The following is a 19,496-nucleotide window of genomic DNA, read 5'->3' on the forward strand; positions in this document are numbered from 1 at the left end:
TCTTGCAGTGTGGTGGGGGGGGAGTGTTGACTGATTTTTTTTTTTTCAATCCATCCTCTGCTCTCCAGCCTAGAGACACTGAGGTCAGTTAACTGGGGAGTTATACCTTTCTTGGTTTGTTTGGCCCAGTGACTCTCTGGATACAGTTTCTCCATTGTTGGAGAAATGATTTTGTCGATTGTCAAGATCCTTGGGAAGTAATTGGTCACGTGATGGACTTTCAAAACCTTTCAAAGAAAGTAAGAATGCTATTTCCTTTGCATCTGGAATTAAACAATTTACTTCCACTGTTTGACTAAATACTTATAAGAAAGTTAACAATTTTTTTTTTTACTAATATTGCATTTTAACAAAAAAAATCCTCAAGTTTACAGTAACACAAGGTCAAACTTGATACATCATCTGAACGGGCTCAACTGCAACTCCATTCACTTTGACCAATTGTGTGGCGTTTTTTGAGATTTATACATACAAAAGCCCAGCTAACAACTCCTCCTGTTGGCTTTTAGAGTGTGAGGGTGGGGGTAGGATGGCTTAAGAAGATTTAGCGTTGAGTGGAGGGGTGCATGGTTTAAGTCCTCTCTAGGAGAGAAGGTGAGGGTCCAATGGCCAGAGAGAACAGTGGATTTATAAGTGGGAGATGATCTGTTTTACTGGGCCTGAGCTGCCTTGAGGGGAAATAGATCTGTGGCAGAAGATTCCTTTTATTTGGGGCAAGGGGGACACAGGTTTCGGGTGCAGCCTGGTCACAAAGTTAGAGGAGCCTGAGCAACGTGATGAAGCTGTTGACTCACTGACTACCTCCCTCCTTTGGTTATCCATGGCTCTGTCGTAGATTTGGAATTGGGAGGCTCCTTTACATGGGGATAGTTGCTCCTTTTGAGTTTGAGGTGGGGTAGGAAGCTGAGTTGGAGCGACTCCCCCAAATCCCTGCATATCTGGGATGGCACTTGTGGGTCAATATTGTAATCCACTTGCTCTCCGGAGGGGAAAGTGAAACCTCCTTGAATAAATGTTGCCTCCTTCAACAATGGGACTTGCCCGACAACAGTTATTCATAGTACACGTGCTCATGATGTGTGTCAGTCAATGGTGAGTGTCATTAAATAGCATTCAAGGGGGGAGCTAGATAAACATATGACCTGGAAGGAAATAGGAGAATGTGTTGATGGGGTGAGATGCAGAAGAATGGAGTAGGCTTGTATAGAGCTGAGATACCAGCACGGCCTGGTTGGTTTTGAATGCCTGTTTCTGTGCTGTAAATAATGAGAGGTCTGGAGAGAGTAGATGGGGGAAAAACTGGTCCCACATGTGAAAGGATCCAGAATGAGAGGGCACAGTTTTAAAATAATTGGCAAAAGAAGCAAAAGTGATACGAGGAGAAACTTTTTTTACGCAGCAAGTGGTTAGGGTTTGGAATGCACTGCCTGAGAGTGTGGTGGAGGCAGGTTCAGCTGAAGCACTCAAAGGGAGTTAGACTGTTATCGGAAAAGGAAGCATGTGCAGGGTTATGGGGAGAAGGCAGGAGAATGGCACCAACGGAGCCGATGCACACGCGATGGGCTGAGTGGTCTCCTTTGCGCTGTAACAATTCTGAGATTCTGTGAAATACTTTATTTAAATGGGGAACTCTAATTGACCATAAATTTGGCTGTTTGAAGTTGTCTAAAGTTGCTGTGTTTGCTAGGTCACATCCCGATATCCTGGAGATTCCCAATGAATTATTCTACGATAACGAGCTTAAAATGTGCGCGGATGAACTAATCAGGCAGTCTTACTGCCAGTGGCAACATTTGCCAAAGAAGGTAAGTTTGACTGGTGGAAGCATTTTCCTGATGTTCGGTTGCCAATAACTCTTAACACACACTGTGAAAGTCTGGAGCTTCTCTCCACACACCGGTTCTATAGGGTGTTCCTGGGGCTGTTGCTGTCGATATTTGAATTCCACCTCTGTATCTGGAGTAGGTCCTCTCATGCTCTTTGTTCTCTGCAGTAGGACACGAAAGAGACTTTCCTGGATGAATATTGTCTGTTCTCTAGTCTTGAGGGTGCATTCTTTCTTTTGCCTCTGCAAGGCGCTTGCTCTCGCTCGCTCGCTCTCTCTCTCTCTCTCTCTCTCTCTCTCATATGATCTTGTGTGTTCTCACATGCTCCCTATGGTTCTTGCTTTATATCAGTGTCTTTCTCACACTCTGTTTTCTGCATCCTGATATTAAAACCTGGACTCAAGCTTTTACGGGACAGGAAAATAATGAAATTCCTTACCCTCCATTCCCCCCTCCCCCCGTAACCTCCAAGCTTTTGAAATGTAAACCTTGGTGTCTCTTATTCAATGATTCCTTCTTTTAATTACTCTTAATTTCTGCTTTCTTTTTTTCAAACTTGGCATTCCGGACCATGGTGTCTCTTTCTCTGCAGTCTCCGTAATTATTTTTACATTACGGCAGAGAAATGGGCCATTCTGCCAGTGTTTATGCTGCACGTGGGCCCCTCTCAACCCTCTTAATCCCACTAGATCAGTTTATCCTTCTATTCCTTTCTTGCTCATTTTAATCTGGCTTCCCCTTCAGTATATCTACACTATTCACCTCAATTACTGTGGTAGATGGTTCAACATTCTCACCACTCTGAGTAAAGATGTTTTTCTCCTGAATTCCCTAATGGATTTATTAGTTTGGATTTATTTTGGATTTATTAGTGACTATCTTATATTTATGGTCCCTAGTTTTTGGTCTCCCCCTATAAGTGAAAACATCTTCTCTACACCTACCCCTATCCAAATCTTTGTATAATTTTTGCCCCTTATCCTTCTCTTTCATGAAAAGAGTCTCAGCCTGTTCAATCTTTATAATTTCTCCATTCCGGTATCAACCTTCTAAACCTGTTTCATCGAACAACTTTCTTCAGTCAGTAGCTGCCTCACACTGGTTTCAGATGCTGCCACACTGGGAGCTCCTCTCTCAGCTGAAAGAGTGAGAGGATAATTGAACAAAGGATGGTGCTCCTGGTCACTCGGCTGTTGTTAAAGTGGGCACTGAGCTGTGATGATTGTCCTGTTCGTCCCACTTTCTCCCAAACCGTCTAAATTCTTGCTGACTGTCATTGGACAGCCCTTTCAAAGAGCTGGCACAGGCACGATGGGCCGAATTGCCCCCTCATTATCATTCAGATAGTTTTGAAGGATAGCCGCTTGATGAGGTGCTGCAGGGCATCTGACGCCTAAGGAGCTTCCCCTACTTGGAAATATATCAGCCCTTCCTTCACTGTCGCTGGGTCAAAATCCTGGAACTCCCTTCCTAACTGCACTGTGGGGTGTACCTACACCACATGGGCTGCAGCGGTTCAAGAAGGCAGCTCACCGCCACCTTCTCGAGGGCAACTAGGGATGGGCAATAAATGCTGGCCCAGCCAGCGACACCCGTGTTCCGTGAATGAATAAAAAAGCTGTTCTTCTCGCCGGTCAGTGCCTTCAGAAGAAAGCTGGTCATGATTGGTGGTGAGAAAGTGGGAACTGGTCACTGTGTGGGGAATACTGACTGACCTCGATCTGTGTGCATTGTACTGGCTTTGGGGATCAGGAATGCTGATGTTACATATTTTGGAATTCTAGGGTTTTCCAGTAATCTTCCATGGAGTTCTAGGAGAAGATCAGAGGGAGGAAAAGAGCCCATCTTTCTTCAATGCTGACGAGATCGATAAGGTGGTGTTCTACCTCAAGAAGCTGCTGACCAATCAGGGGAAAAAGGGTGTCGCCATAATTTCACCCAAGGAAATTGGGGTGATTTCTCCTTACAGGAAACAGGTTTGGAATTTCCACCCTTCGGGGTGTGGGGGTGGAAGTGGGGAATGTTTACAAATAACCTCTCAAATTTCCAAGAAAAGGCTTCCCTGATCCCTTCCCACCACCTCCCCCACCTTCAATTTACCTCTAGCACAACCTTCCTCAAGTCTGCCTCGTCCTTGTACCATCCTCTGTAAAATCGCTGGATTGAAGTTGAGAATCACCGCGTATGCTCCTAATCCTAACTTGCTTTCAACTTCAGAACTATCACCTTTCTCTGCTTTCTCCTATCCCCTGTAACCCCCACCGGCATTTGGTGTGTCTGTATTAGTCTCATTTCCCCAGACCCCTGTAACTTTTTTCCTTTTCAAGTCCTTATCCAATTCCCTTTTGAAAGTTTTTGTGGAAGCAGATTCAACTGCCCTTTCAGGCAGCGCGTTCCAGATCGCAACAACTTGCTGAATTTTTTTTTTTTAAGTGTCATTGTCTTCCCACTGGCTCTTTGCTAATCACCTTAAAGCACTTTTAACGTCAAGAACAAAACTGCAAAGCACTTCAGAAATGTAATCACAAAATGGAGGCCAAATCAAGCGAGGAGATGAGAGAAGGGTGGGTGATGAGCTCGGTCAAAGAGGCAGGTCTTAAGTGGATGGAGGTTAGGGGCTGGAGGGGTTTCGGGGGAGACCTCCATAGTGTGGAGCCTTGATAGTTAAAGGCACAGGAAGAAGTGGTAGGGTGAAGTGAGGGAGAGTGGGGCCAAGATCGCAAGAGTCCAGAATTGAAGCAATGATGTGGGACATGTGGGTGGGGAAGAGGGGGCGCAAGTAGACAAACACATGACTGCACAGCAATCGGAAGAGAGAAGTCTGGCTGACAGCATCCCTTTGGCAGAGAAGAACTGAAACCAGTTGTGCCATTGCCACATGCTGGCCAGAATCTGCTCACTTGTCACTGTGGGCTCCTTTGATAAGTATTTGGTCGCCAAGAGTATTAAGTGCCATGGACCTAAGGTGGGAAAATGGCATTAAGATACAGGTCAGCCACAATCTAACTGAATGGCCTCCTCCTCTGAGTTTCGGCTGTTAGCTGCAGGGACACCAAAGGGAGCATTGATTGGTTTCTGCTGTTTAATCAGGATTTCCCTCTGCAGGTGGAAAAGATCAGAAAAGCGATAAACAAAATAGACAAGGAGCTGATGGCCATGGCCGACATCAGAGAATTGAAGGTATGCAACGTGTTCCTAAAAAGACTGGTAATGTTGTTTTCTTTATTATCTGAAGCCTGCAGGTTATTTTATTCTTTCATGGGGCATGGGTGTTGCTGGCAAGGCCAGCATTTGTTGCCTATCCCTAATTACCCTTGCTAGGCCATTTCAGAGGACAGTTAAGAGTCAACCACATTGCTGTGGATCATTGCTGGAGTCACATGACAGCAGATTTCCTCTCCTAAAGGGCATTAGTGAAACAGATGGGTTTTTACAACAATGGTGTCATGTCATGATTACTGAGACATTCCAGATATATTAATTTGAATTTAAATTCCACCAGCTGCTGTGATTTGAGCCCATGTCCCCAGAGCATTGGCCTGGGTCCCTGGATTACTAGTCCAGTGACATTACCACTATGCCATCTCTAAGTATTTCTCAATATTAATCACTTTATCCAAGGAACAAGCAGACATTGAAGGAACCCTATTTCTTTTTGTCTGGCTCTCCACACCAACTGAAGAATTTCAGGGTCAGTTAGTCTATGTACAACCTCCGGGCATCCCAAACACTTGACACTAATGAAGTGTTTTGGAGTGCATTCACTGTTGTAATGTAGGAAACACAGCAGCCACTTTGTGCACAACATGATACACAAACAGCGAAATAAAATACTCCAGATGCTGGAAATCTGAAATAAAAATAACATTTTGAGTTGGATATAAGCGTTCTGGAGAAGTCATAATCGACTTGAAATGTTAATTCTGTGTTCTCTTCACAGACGCTGCCAGACCTGTTGAGTATTTCCAGCACTTTTTTTTTAATCCCACAAACAGTAATCTGTCTTTGTGATGTTGATGGAGAGAAAAATATTGGCCAGGACATTGGTGAGAACTCCCCTGCTCTCCTCCAAACTAGTACCATGTCCTCCTGAGAAGGAAGGTGGGGCCTCAGTTTAGCATGTCATCCAGAAGACGACACTTCTAACTCTGCAGCACTGGGAGTGTCAGCCTGGATAATGTGCTCATGTCTCTGGAATGGAGCTTGAGCCCATGTCCATCTGACCCAGAGGAGAATGTGCTACCCACTGTGCCACAGTTACATGCATGTTGGTGAGAATGAAGCTAAAACACAAGGCTTAATGCTCATTCAGATTGTAGCTTCCAAAGATAAGATGGTATACTCACCTGAGTGGAGTAACAGAGGGCCCCTAATTCAGGTTAACCTGAGAGTTTAAAATCTGGTCAGCCGAGCAATGGCGAGTCTCCACCACTTGAGTGCGTTGGTGTTAATGTGATTTTTCCCACTATTACAGGGCCGACTCCAAAACCAAAAATAATCTAACTTTTTATTCATAAACTCTCATCTGGTGATGGCCTTTCCTAATTGGTAGCAGTTGCATACAGAATCTCAACCCTCGCACTTTAACAAGCCAATTGAAGATTTCGACTTTGGTCTGAAACCAGCAGAGGCTTTGTAAACTTTATTGAACAGCCCGATTGATTTAATATGGGTTTTTGTGACTCTTTTGTAATTGGTGCCCATGGTGATGGCAGATGGTTAATGCCACTTGCCTGATTTGGCCAGCTGGGAGTGATGAGCCCAGAGGGCATGAGTGGTGGGCACTGTGACTTTGAGTGTTTTAAATTTCTTTAGGTGGGCTCAGTTGAGGAGTTCCAGGGTCAGGAACGGAAGGTGATCATCATCTCCACAGTTCGCAGCAGCTCTGATTATCTGCAGATGGACAAGGATTTCAACCTGGGCTTCCTTAATAATCCAAAGGTACTTTGTCACATCTCATTTCCAAAACTCTCCCCATTCCCCACATCCCTGGAGCTTTCCTCACCCCCTCCCCTAGTTTTGAAGTGTAGTCACTATTGTAGGAAGTGTAGCAACTTATTTGTGCACAGCAAGTTCCCACAAATAATGACCAAATCAGCTATTTCTGTGATTTCGAGTGAGGGATAAATAATGGCCAGGACACACAGCTGTCTGGTGGTTCTTGAGTCCACCTGAGAGGGTTAAACAGGGCCTCTGTTTAATGTCTCATTCAAAAGACGGTATCTGTGACTGTGCAGCACTCCCTTTGCATCGCTGGGAATGTCTCTCTAAAATACGGGCTTGAGATTTCAGATTGGGGCTGGACCTCCTGAATCAGCAGTTATAGAGTGAGCCACGGCTGGAGGTAATGTGTTTCTCTTTTGAGTACCAATTGCGTTCTCATTCTCCCTCTCACGCTCTACCAGTCTGGATTACCGGGAATGCTCTGTACAGTACAGATATATTTGTGATGAATCTTGAGTAATAATCTTCTCTCTTCTCAATAGCGCTTTAATGTTGCACTAACCAGAGCCAAGGCCCTGCTGATAGTGGTGGGAAACCCCGTAATCCTCCGCAATGACCCAAACTGGAAAAGGTAGGTGAACGCTCCTTTCTATTGCTCTGTATCATGTAGCTGGTACTAGTTGGATTTCCCAGTTATGGTACAGGTGCCAGCTACTGCCTGACACCTGACCTTTAACTAAAGCTTGAACATGCTGAAATAGTGCTGTTGCTCGAGTTGCCGACCCTCCAGGATTGTCCTGGAGTCTCTGGGGATTGAGGATTAAACTCCAGGATACTGCTGTGGACCAAATTAATAATTAAAAAAAAACATGTTCATGTATTCTTTCAACAATTCACTAAAAAAATATTGGATGTGGGGAAAATTGGCTGTTTGACTGAGAGTCAAGAATCATCTAATTTAGTAACACAGTCGTGTCTAGTTTACACTTGGTGTGGGAAAGTGAAGCCTCATGAATATGGATGGACCAAGTGGCCAATGATGGGAGCGTAGGGGCGGAGCTTTGGAAGCAGAAGGTCCTGCGGTGAAACCTCCAGAATTGTGTCCGACCAGAGCTGGCAGTTCAATTTGTTGAATTGAAGAAGTTCAAGTGCCTGCTCGATCCGATTGGAGAAATTATGAGTTCAGTGCTGGTCTGTGTTTAATTAGTAGGTCTTGGTTGGGGCAGTGAGCAATGGAATCGTTAGCCTTTGGGTCATGGAGTGAAACCTCCAGTGTGGGTTTCTGTCCTGCTGAACAGTGTGTGAATGGAGGAGAGGATTGAGCAGAGCTGTGTGACCCGCCTTCTTCCTGCTGATTTTTTGTGGTATACTTGCAGCGAGAGCCTTAAGAGGGCAGCTACCAGCTGGTGAATGTTACTCTCAGCAGCAACAACTTGCATTTATATAGCATCTTTAACATAGTAAAATGTCCCAACATCGAGCCAAAGGAGCGCACACAGGAGCATAAATCAAATTAAACCTGACATCGAGCCAAAGGAGCAGACAGTAATAGAGGTGATTGAAAGCTCAGTCAGAGAAAGAGGATTTTAAGTAGTTTCTTAAAGGAGGTGAGAGAGGCATAGAGGTTTAGGGAGGGAATTTTGGAGCTTGGGCCCAGGCAGCTGAAGGCACGGCCACCAGTGGTGGAGCGAAGGAAACTGGGGACACTCGAGAGGCTGGAATTTGAGCTTGTGAGGGGTGTAATACAGAGGTTACAGACTAGGGAAGGGCAAGGCCATGAAGGGTTTTGGACATGTGGATGAGAATTTCAAATTGGAGCCAAGAATCGCCATTGTACCTGTCCTGCTGTTTGGATGTCCACCTTTGATTGTGTTTCGCCTGCAGGTTCCTGAATTACTGTGTCACAAAAGGGGCCTACACTGGCTATGAGTATGACAGTGATGACCTGGAAAGTGACTTAGTAGATCGCCTTGGACAGCTCAGCCTGGATACTGAACCAACAGGTAACATTCAGAGACGCCATGAAGTGGCTGTGATTAAATGAAGTCTGCAGGTGTGTCCCCCCCCACGCCCCGCCCAATCACATTGACTTAATTTGAATCACACAGAATTTGGTTCTCAAGAGCAGCTTGTTTATATAAGCGATTTTGATTCAATTTGTTTGGGGCTTTTGGTGGTTGTGTCTCTCTCTGTCACTGAGAAAAGGCCCCATCTGACCTCAATTCCTAGTCTTTGGGTGAATCAGCTGTGGTTCTTGGTCGCTGACTCCTGTTGGGACTTTCCACCCTTCAGAGGTCAGGGTAGAGCTTGGCTCCCATGTTCCCTCCCAAAGATAACCTGCTGCCACTTACTGTCAGGCTCCTTTCTGACCACTTGGATGAGATACCAGTGCTTGTGGCAAGAGTCAGTGCCTGTGGAAGTGGACACGAAAAGATTCATCAAAAACTTGAGCCAGTGTCATCTTTCGATTGCTGGAAGGTTACGTCTGTGAATTTTGCTTGAGCACCTTCAGCAGATTAGTTCTTGAGGATATAATTAAGTGTTGACGGGGCTGAATTAAACAAGCTAATTAGAAGATGAGTGAAGTACAAAATTCAGAAGCCTCAAGTGAGACTGGGGAGAACAAGGTTGAAAACATTTGCCATTGAGTCATAAGGAGCAAACTGTTCTTGAATGGAATGGATTTCACCTTTAACATACTATTTGATACCTGTAGGGAAATGGGATGGAAGGTTAGAAAGGGTGACACCATTGCTTTATTTTTTTTGGGGGTGGTGGTGTGGGAAATAATTAGGGGATCAATTGACGGTGTGGGCAGTGAACAGTTAGACTCGGGGTGGGGGGTGGTGTTGTAGATAGGAGCAGGATTGATGGGGCAAAGTGGCATTTTCTTGTTCCATCTTAAATATTGTTCTTCATGCTTTGAGAATATAATTGTGGGAGGTTGTGACTCATAATTGGTGAAACATTGTCCAACGAACTGACTATTTGATTTTTTTTAGCAGATCCTGATGTTGTCAGTGTTATCCAGCAGCAGCTGGAGCCAGAATGGAGAAGTGAAGCTTGATCAAACAGAATCTTAAAGAGGAAAAAAAACCCACAGGAAAGCAGAAATGTTGAAACAATGAATGTTTAAAATTTAAGTGGAGAAAAAAATTCAGCTGCTTTTGTCAAATGTTTAAATATATTTAAAAAAAATTGGAAAGGAAAATTCAATTCTCTTAAATGAATCGTGCTTTCTATAAATGGTGTAATTTCAGAATTGTGAATTTTTAACTGTTTTCTACAGAGATGATACCTTTTGTTGTTTTATGGTACTGCTGCATTTCTGAACTGTTTTCTCCAAGTTCTTGATGTTTTTTATGTATGAAGCAGAGTTCAGGTATGAAATATGTGTTTTCAAACCACTTGTGTATCAGGATGAAGGCTTCTGTAAATCCACACTCGATGGCTTGGGTTGTGTGGTTGAGCCACACTGACTAAGAAGATCCCATGTGCCACTCCAGATCCATTTGAGTTGGCTTATTCTCACCAGGGGAAAGGCAGCAGGGTTTGCCCTAAGTGACCTCGGTGATTGAGGTCAGTGGTGGGGAACATCGATCTGAATGCAATCAAACAGGCCCAGTGTGGACTTCAGGACAGGGTAAAATGTGAGCCCCTCCCATGGCCAATTAGGTACAGGGTGGGGCATGGTCCCTATGGAGCAGTACTCCAGCCAACAGACATGATGAGGAAGATGAATATTTAATTTGAAACCATGCTGCTGTCTGAGCCTTGCTGACGCTGAAGCATTTGTGGATTAATTGATGCAGTGAATCTTAAACCGTGATGTTTACCCACTGTTTAACTACTTGTTACTCTGCTAAGCTGTAGTAATGGACCTACCTTGTGCTCCTTTAAGGAGTCAACTCCTTTTACTGGATTCACTATTGTTGATCTTCATGGTTAGCAACAATATATGTTCCTTTATTGATTGTGTGTGTATTATCAGGAGCTCCTTGTAATCTGCATGCATTTGTCAGAATGCAGAGATTCCTGTAACGCACCTCCTGTGTTCGACTGTGTCCCATTTCAGACTCAGGGGTAATTTTGATCTTGGTCCGTATTATAGAATATGGGGTGGGTGGTGGGGGGGAGATACTGGATTGGTCACCTGTTATACATCTCTGGAATGGAAAACAGGGAGAAAAACATAACAGACGGCTGATCTGGAACTGCCCAAAGTCAGAATGACCGTGTGTGCGTGTGTGTCTGGTTTATTTAGTCAACAGCTGCTTCCTCCTTTACAGCCAACTTCAAAAACAGGATAAGAAGTTAATACTGAGGGAAGAAAATAATGAGGGGCTTGATTCCGGCTGTGAGTGTTCCTTGTTAAGTTTCAAATACTCAGCCCCGCATTGTGGCTTTGATGTAATTGTGAACTGTGATATCTGGTAGAAGTCCTCTTCACTAGTGTATTTTCTAGATGAATAATCAGTTTATTTTGTATGCGGCAGACCATTTGGAAGAAAAGATGCAATATTTGGATATCTCAAATAAATTATATATAAAGAACAAACAGTTGTGTTTTGTCAAGAACTGACTTGAGTCTTGGCAAATATGGCATATGTGCCACACACAGCACGATCCCAAGTGATTGGTTCATCTGTCTTTGGTGCTGTTGATTGAGGGAGGAACATTGGTTGGAACACCAAACAAACTTCCAGATCCTCCTCCAATCCATCTCACAATCTTTACCAACTGACCACTGAAGTGGACTTTAATCAGCCTGGATTGTATTCCCAATTGCTGCTGAGACCATATGCTGCTACTAAGGCGGGACAAACCGGATCAAGTTTTAAATTCAAAAACTGAATTGATAAGAAAAATTTAATTTGCCATTCTGGCTATTCCAGCACTGGGCATCATAGTGAGTTCATCCAGCTAGATGGCAATGAAAAGCTGGTTCTTTCAGATCTAACATGTTTAATTGCTTATTGCAATTCTCTTCCTAAATCTCTGACCCTCTCTCTTCTCTTGAATCTGTCTTTGACAAAACTTCTGGTCACCTGTCCTAATCAAGGAACATGGGGATGTAGGACGGTGGAGTTGAATTAAAAGATAATTCTTATTGAATGGCAGACCAGGCTCGATGGACCAAATGGCCAACTCCCATTTCTTACACTCTTGTATCTCCATACATGGCTGTGCATGGAATTTTGTCTGATAATGTTTCCTTTGAAGAGCCTACATTCAAGGTGCTATATAAATGCAAGTTTTTATTCAAAAAGCCAGTCACACAAACAGGTATTTTTTGATGATTCACTGACAAACCCCGTGGTTGATCTGTTACTAAAGCTGTGCGGTGCCAATATTTTGCTCTTGCTATTTGGTAATTTCTGCTGCTTTGCTACTCAAGTGCAATGGGGGAACGGGAGAGAAAAATCAGCTTGGTGGTTGGCAGGGGGGGGGGGGCGGGGGGGGTGTGTGAGGTGGAGAGTTTGCTTTTCAAGTGTGGCTGTGTTCTAACAAAGTGACTACCACTTTCCCCCCTCTCTAAGCACATTTTTAATCTCTAACCGTGGCTGCTGCTTGTCCAGTGACAACTGCTGGGAAGTGCAAGAGGGGGTGCGTAGGGTAAGCGTGCACTTCTAGAAAAGAGCAGAGTGAAGGGTGACCCCTTTCATATGTTGCTAGACCTGGGACTGGGTTTTATGGATCCTTGTCATGCTGGGGGTGGGGAGAAACGTATAAAATGTGTTGTGTCCGTCCCAATTCCTCCCTGTTCCCCATAATACAGGCGTGGGTAAGTCAATTTGTTGGGCGGAATGGACTTATTCTGTGCTGTAAATATTTTGAATGGCAGCGGGGGTATTACACTGTCTAAACTCAAAGAACAGCCACTGGAGTAGCGCACTGAAGATTTAGCCTGTACCCATATTCATTAAGCTAGACTCTAGTGGTAGCAAGGGAGGTGCAAGATTTCACTTTTCTTTGGGGGAGACTTCCTCCTTTGAAACTCCCCCTTGCAGTGTTTGTTAAAGTTTAAATATTTTAAGTCTGTTTGTGCTTTTGTTTTGATCTTTAAAATAGTTACTGTTTATTGGACACCTAGTGTGGGGGAAGAGATGAAAGGGAAGAACAGGTGGAAACAGCTGGCCATTGCTACACACTAGTGCACATGGCAGGAAACCAGCATACATGCCCTGGATTTTGCAGCCACCACAGGTACAGATACTGTTTCCTGCTCCCATGCTGCCCTCAAGTCTGTACAACTATCTATGTCCATCTGGCCCTAGATCTGAAAATAAAAGTCACTGGAGGGGGGAATAGAGAGAAAGATTAAAAAGTAAAGATCATTCATCTAGTTTTAACTGTCCTACACATGCACAGTGTGTGAAAGGCCCTACAAGGCCAATGTCAGAACTGGATTGTTTTTGATAAAACAAGGGCTAATAGTAATTCTACAATTTTATGAGGTAAAAGAATGTTGTAAGTTTACAACACAGAAGGCCACTTGGCCTATTGTGTCTGTGCTGCTGAAACTGAGCCTCCCAGTCTAATTCCGCATTCCAGCATTTGGCCCATAGCCCTGCAGGTTATGGCACTTCAGGTGCACATTCAGAAACCGTTTAAATGAGGTGAGGTTTTCTGCCTCTATCACTTCCAGACCCCTACCACCCTCTGGGTGAAAAAACCTTTCATCTCATCATTGTAGCAGTCACTTTAAATCTTTGCCCCCTGGCCACTGACCTCTCTGCTAAAGTAAATAGGCCCTTCCCATCCACTATCCAGGCCCTTCACTATTCTGTACATTTCAATCAAATCTCCCCTCATTCTCCTCTGTTCCAAGAAGAACAATCCCAGCCTTTCCAATCATTCCTCATAGCTGCAATTTTCTAGTCCTGGCAACATCTTTGTAAATCTCTTCTGTACCCTCCCTAGAGCAATTAATTCATTTCTGTAATGAGGGGACCAGAATGGCACACTCAAGTTGGGGCCTAACTAATGTTTTATATTGTTCCAGCATAACCTCTTATATTCTATACCTCAGCTAATAAATGAAAGGATTCCATGTGCCTTCTTAACCGCTTAACTATGGCACTGTACCCCTATGGTAAGGTGTCATTCTACTTTCACATTTTCCTTTGTCTTTCGCAGCTGAATTTATTCAAAAAGCAATTACAGGAAGTTTATAAAGGATGTGAGGGCTTTAGAGGGGGTTTGGGAAGATTTACTAGAATGACCTCTGATATGGAGAGATTAGAGAAGGTAGGATTGTTCTCCTAAGAACAGAGAAAGATTTAAGAGGTGATCAAGATCATGAAGTGTTTTGATAGAGGGGTATAGAAACGGTTTCCAGTACCAGGAGGGTGAGTAACAAGACAGTTTTAGGATTAAATTGGCAAAAAAAAACCTAAAAATTACTCTGGCAATCTGGGAAGGCACTGCCTGATTAGGCTGGTGGATACAGAGTCATGAAAGTTAAATAGTTAAGAATGTAAGTAAACCATACATCCCAGTGATTGACTGATCAAATCAAACAGCATAAAAGCAAAAAACTGCAGATGCTGGAAATCCAAAACAAAAATAAAAATATCTGGAAAAACTCAGGTCTGGCAGCATCTGCCGAGAGGAACACAGTTAACGTTTCGAGTCTGTATGACTCAGAATTAAGTAAAAATAGAAAAGAGGTGAAATATAATTACCCCACAAGGAACTCAGTCCTGGCTTTTAGGTGCACCCCCTCAGGGCTGTACAGGTTCCATTTCCTCCACAGCTGGTACCAACAGACCAAGAATCTTTTCTATTCTTCCTGCCTAAGTTGACAACCTCACATTTTCTCATTATAATCCATCTGCCAATTTTTTGTTCATTCACTTAACCCATCTATAATTGCTTTGCAGGCTCTTCATGTCCATGTCCTCAAAATATAAAACTTCCAATCACATTCCTACCTATCTTTGTATCAGCAGCATATTTGGCTACAAGTTTTCCCTTCAACTGAATCATGAATATAGATCAAATACTTGACCCCAGCAATGAACCCTCCAGCACATTACTAGTTTGCCAGCCTGAAAATGACCCATTTACCCCAATTGTTTTGTTAGTCAATCTATCCACACCAGTAGATCACCTCCAACACCTCAATCTCTCATCTTGTGCAGTAACTTGAGACAGCTATCAAATGTCATTCAGAAATTACATCTACTGTCTCCCCTATATCCACTGTGTTACATCAAGAACTCTAAATTTGTCAAACACCATTTCCCTTTCACAAAACCACATCAACTCTGCCTGATTGTATAATAATTTAAATAATGTTCTGCTTCTAGCTCCTCCTGGATTTTAGCATTTTCCTTGTTACACTAACTGGCCTTTCTGGAATATGTTACATTTGTGGTTTTCCAATGCATTGGGACTGTTCCAAAATCCAGAGAATTTAGGAATATTACAACCAATATATCCACTATCGCTGCAGCCATTTCCTTTAAGACCCTAGGATGAAAGCCATCAGGTCCAGGGGATTTTAACCTTTAGTCCCATTAGTTTTCCCCATAGGAATGTCTTGGGGTACAGTGGGTAGCATAACTGCCTCTGTCAGAAGTTCCAGGTGCAAATCCTACTCTAGGACTTGATGACTAAGGTTCATAACATGGCACATTCCCAACCAACAAACCCTTGCAACATACACCAATTGGTGGTAAAAGGAGATTCCTGATCAGTTATGCAGTGGAAAGAAAGTTGGAACCTCTACCATTGCTATTCATAGCTCCAGGCACTTTTACATGCATTTTGTAGCATGTTCCCACAGCAACTGACTCAATGAAGTGGCAGAGAGCAGTTGACTGGACCACCAGCATGGGGTTTGATCCATGTTCCAGCTGGGGTGCATTCAGGACCTGCTTCTTTACCCCTACCAGTGGTAGAGGTTGTGACACTTTGGATCTCTCCCCAAAGGTAGGTCTGATCCAAAGAACTTTCTCTAGTGATCTCCCTCCCTTTTGCCTCTCGATTTTCTATTCTTTGGATGTTAGATTTGTCTTTACAGTAGAAGATGAAGTACTGGTTCAAAGTCACCATCATTTCTTTGTTTCCCATCTCACCCTCCAAGAGACCAACACTTTAGCTACTCTCCTGTTTACATGCTTGCTAGTTTTCTAATTTCACCCTTTTAGTCACCCATTGCTGGTTTTAAAATTTTCGATCTTCTGGGCTACCACTGCTCTTTGTGGAATTGTACATCCTAGTTTAATTTGATGCCATCCACAATTTCTTTAATTAGCCACAGATACTGAATCCTTCTCATAGCATCTCTTGTCAATTAAATATTTACCAAGCTTTGAAATCTCCTTAAAATATCTGCCACTGTTTCTCTATCATATTACTTTTACCCTAAAATCAGTCCACTTTAGCTAACTGTCTTCCCACCAGTGCTGTTCCTTAAATGGAATATGAAATCACATTAAATGATCACTTTTACCTGGGGGGTCCTTTACTTCACCTCATTCCACAGCTGGGAGTTGCATCAGCTTTGTGGTCATCTTCAGGACAGGTGGAATGGGAAGGCTGCTCCCAACCTTGTTCTTTTTCAACCTCAAATGATGGCATTCTGGGTCACAATATGCCAAGCAATTTCAAGAATGGGTAAAAACATGAAACAGGAGCAGGCTATTCATCACGGTTTGATCTACTTCCCACCCTATCCATAGAATTGTTAGATTGAGACCTGTCTAGAAGACACTGACTTGAGCATCCAGTTGTCTGGGGGGTGGGGGTTTCAAAAATGAATACCAAAAATTCAATCTTTTGAGTGAAGAAATTTCTCATCTTAGCCTTAACTGGCTGACCCTTATCCCAAGGATAAGGATCCTATTTCTAAACTCTCCAGCTAAGGGAGAGCAGCCTCTCACCAACTACCCCATTAAGCCCTGACAGACACATGCCATGTTTAATTCAAGTTTGTGCATACATAATCAGCAAGGTAGTATGCATGAGCAAACCTTGCTCAGTGTATCAAGCCCCAAAAACAATTGTTCTGCATCTCAGGCTGGGTTTACAGTTTAAACCATTGAAGATGCTAGTGCAGGATATTTCTCTGCATTCCAAAGTATAACGTTAAGCTTTGCTGATTACTGGCACAGTTTAAAGTGTTCCATTAAATTTATTATTTTTTTTACATTTAAGTGCCAACTGTCTGAAATGCTTAACCCAGGATGAAAGCAAAATGATTTTACATTTAAGCCACAGTATTGGTTATTGCATACAAGATTGAAATCAACAGATCAAGAGGGGGGGATAGATGCACATGCTGGCTGTGCAGGTTGCAGACCAAAGTGAATTTAAACAATTGTGGAATGTTCTTTGGGAAAACTGCTTCAGCCTCTAGTTAAGAAGCAGCAAATACAAGTGTGTGCAGAGGAAGCAGAGCTTCATAGCAATTGCAATAAACTGGCTGAGTCATTTCTGCACAACTATTACAAAATTCAGAAGACAGGATTATGTTAATATAAACCCTCAGATAGGATAGGGGCTTACAAATCACTAAGTGTTGACAGTTAGCATTTTATACAAAGAGGTTCAATACAAACTTGAATCTCAATACAATAAATCTACAAAAAGAAAGAAAATCAAGTTGCTGAACAGAATGCAATTATACAAAAGCTAGTTAACTACCATTCACAGGAGTCTGCAGCACTACTCCCAGATTGGCCTGCAATGCTTAGATAACAGAAAAAAACAGCAGCACAGACTTAGAATGTAGAGAAATAGTTCATTTCAGCAAATAAAGTGATCAGGTTACAGAAGATGATTATACAAACTATTTCATGCTCTGTACCAAATGTTCAAGTTAAATGGAACTATGCAGAAAAGTTGTTTTGACACTATATAATTATCTGGTTTTATAATGAGTTTTTTTTATAACAATGTAGATACCCAAATGGTACTAAATCCCCCCTCACCCCCTGAACTTACAGTGCTTAAACCCACTGTCATGAGGTGCTGGTGTTCATGATCTCAGATCAACACTAGGCTCCTCCCATCACTATTCAAATACTAAGCATTACACAGCAAGTCAAAAAAGGCTCAGACTAAAGTGTTTGAAAAATAGCCATTTGAAAACCGGGGGAAGAAAGAGGAAAATCTCCATATACTGTGTAAAAAGTTTGATAAATGTTATTACAGCTGATACAGTACATGCGACAGTATGCATCAGATCCTACAACAGTACACACTTGCGTCTCTTCTTGTGTTTGACTTGTAATGCAGCCCGCGTGGCCATCTCAAAGACTTCCCGAACTCCTTCCTTTGTTTTGGCAGAGCACTCCATGTAGCCAAAAGCACTAATTTTGTTGGTCATGTCCCGTCCCTCCTCTGGCTTCACAGGTTCCTACAGTACAAACCACAGCATTAGCATGAGCAAACATCACATGATTAGAGATTAGTAGAGCAAGACCATTTGACTCACTGGTCTGTGCTGGCTCTATTGAATTTCTAATTAAAGCCGTCATGATTTTAAACAGCATCCAATCCTCCTCTTGGCCATCTGTTCCAAGGAGAACCACCTCAGCTTCTATTTATTCACTTAAAAATCCCCCATCCCTGAAACATTGGCTGTACCCTCTCCATAGTGTTCCCTAAAGTGCACACTCAAAAATCAGAATACTCCAGCTGGTTTGTATTTCATATAGATTTAGTACAACTTTCTCACTTGTATTTGATAAAACCCCAGGATCATATACTTGGTTTGTAGGTCTCTTCTTATATCCTTTTAAAACAGCAACTGTTTGGTGTGTATCCTTTCATCCTACCAAAATGAGCCACACTCGTGAATTTAATATGCCATGTGTCTACTCTTTCCACCAGCCTATGTCCAAATCTACCAATGTCTTGCTCACTGTTTACTACATTTTCATTTCCAAGTTTCATTCATTTGTAAATTCAGAAATTGTGCCCAAATCCAGTGCACCTCAAAAAGAGTGGTCCTAGTACTAAACAGAGTGAAACACCACTGTATATCCTCTTTAGTCCAAAAGAAAAACCTGCCATTCAGTTTCTCACTCAGCCAATTTTGTATCCATGCTGTTCCTGTCCTTCTATCCCATGGAGTTCAAATTCTGCCAACAAGATTAACATGATACTTCTATCCAACTCCATCTCAGTCATAGGCACTGACTGCACTACCTTAACCCACCCTCTTTTACACCAGAGCTAAATATGCCCTGATCCAAACTGTGCCAACTTTTGGGTCCATACTTTCCCAAGCGGCTGTTAATTTTTTCCTTTAAAAGTGTACAGAGTCAGGTCAGCTTTCAACAAAACTAGGTTTGATCCAGAACTTGTGGCACAATTGCTGGTGCTGTATAAGAAACAGGATGGCTGGTGGAAGGAATTGAAATATTAGATACAGTAAGGGCACAGGTGAGGCCTGAAACATTGTAGTGTACAGGAACTTTAACCCCAAGCTAGTCTTGGAGCTCTCGTTACAGACATGGTGTTTGAAAGTGTTGAGTCTCCAAATGCATTTTGTGCCACAGATTCCATGTAATTCAGTTATAATACTATTGATCATGTTCAATTCAACCCTTGGCATTCTGTCCTTTGATCTCAATTACTGAAAATCTTTCCTCCCCCTCCCACCTGCTTACTCTGAAGCAGGGAGAATAGGTAGGTTTTAAAAGGAGCAAGTGGGAAGTTGGAGAACAGAATTGAAGAACTGCAGAAATGAGTGCTGCAAAAGGTTGT

The 19,496-nt window shown here is 42.9% G+C and overlaps 2 protein-coding genes across 8 annotated transcripts in view; one reads left to right on the forward strand and one right to left on the reverse strand.

Moving 5' to 3' along the window:
• The window catches only part of LOC144683437 (putative helicase MOV-10), a 69,796-nt gene extending 58,468 nt beyond the window's left edge, over positions 1-11,328 (forward strand). For 2 of the 3 annotated variants that reach the window (XM_078546447.1, XM_078546449.1), the window contains 7 exons: positions 1,688-1,805; positions 3,611-3,802; positions 4,932-5,006; positions 6,642-6,767; positions 7,313-7,401; positions 8,655-8,773; positions 9,773-11,328. In XM_078546447.1, the coding sequence (XP_078402573.1) occupies positions 1,688-1,805; positions 3,611-3,802; positions 4,932-5,006; positions 6,642-6,767; positions 7,313-7,401; positions 8,655-8,773; positions 9,773-9,837 (784 nt within the window). In that variant the 3' untranslated portion in view covers positions 9,838-11,328. The remainder of the gene's footprint in view (positions 1-1,687; positions 1,806-3,610; positions 3,803-4,931; positions 5,007-6,641; positions 6,768-7,312; positions 7,402-8,654; positions 8,774-9,772) is intronic. The other variant, XM_078546448.1, reaches the window with a different exon arrangement.
• A 5,566-nt stretch (positions 11,329-16,894) lies between these two features.
• The window catches only part of rhocb (ras homolog family member Cb), a 38,213-nt gene continuing 35,611 nt past the window's right edge, over positions 16,895-19,496 (reverse strand). For all 5 annotated transcript variants that reach the window (XM_078546454.1, XM_078546451.1, XM_078546452.1 and 2 more), the window contains one exon: positions 16,895-18,141. In XM_078546454.1, coding sequence (XP_078402580.1) covers positions 17,971-18,141 — 171 coding nt within the window. In that variant the 3' untranslated portion in view covers positions 16,895-17,970. The remainder of the gene's footprint in view (positions 18,142-19,496) is intronic.

Source organism: Cetorhinus maximus, chromosome 8, assembly GCF_964194155.1.
Source record: "Cetorhinus maximus chromosome 8, sCetMax3.hap1.1, whole genome shotgun sequence".
NCBI classification, from domain to species: Eukaryota; Metazoa; Chordata; class Chondrichthyes; order Lamniformes; family Cetorhinidae; genus Cetorhinus; species Cetorhinus maximus.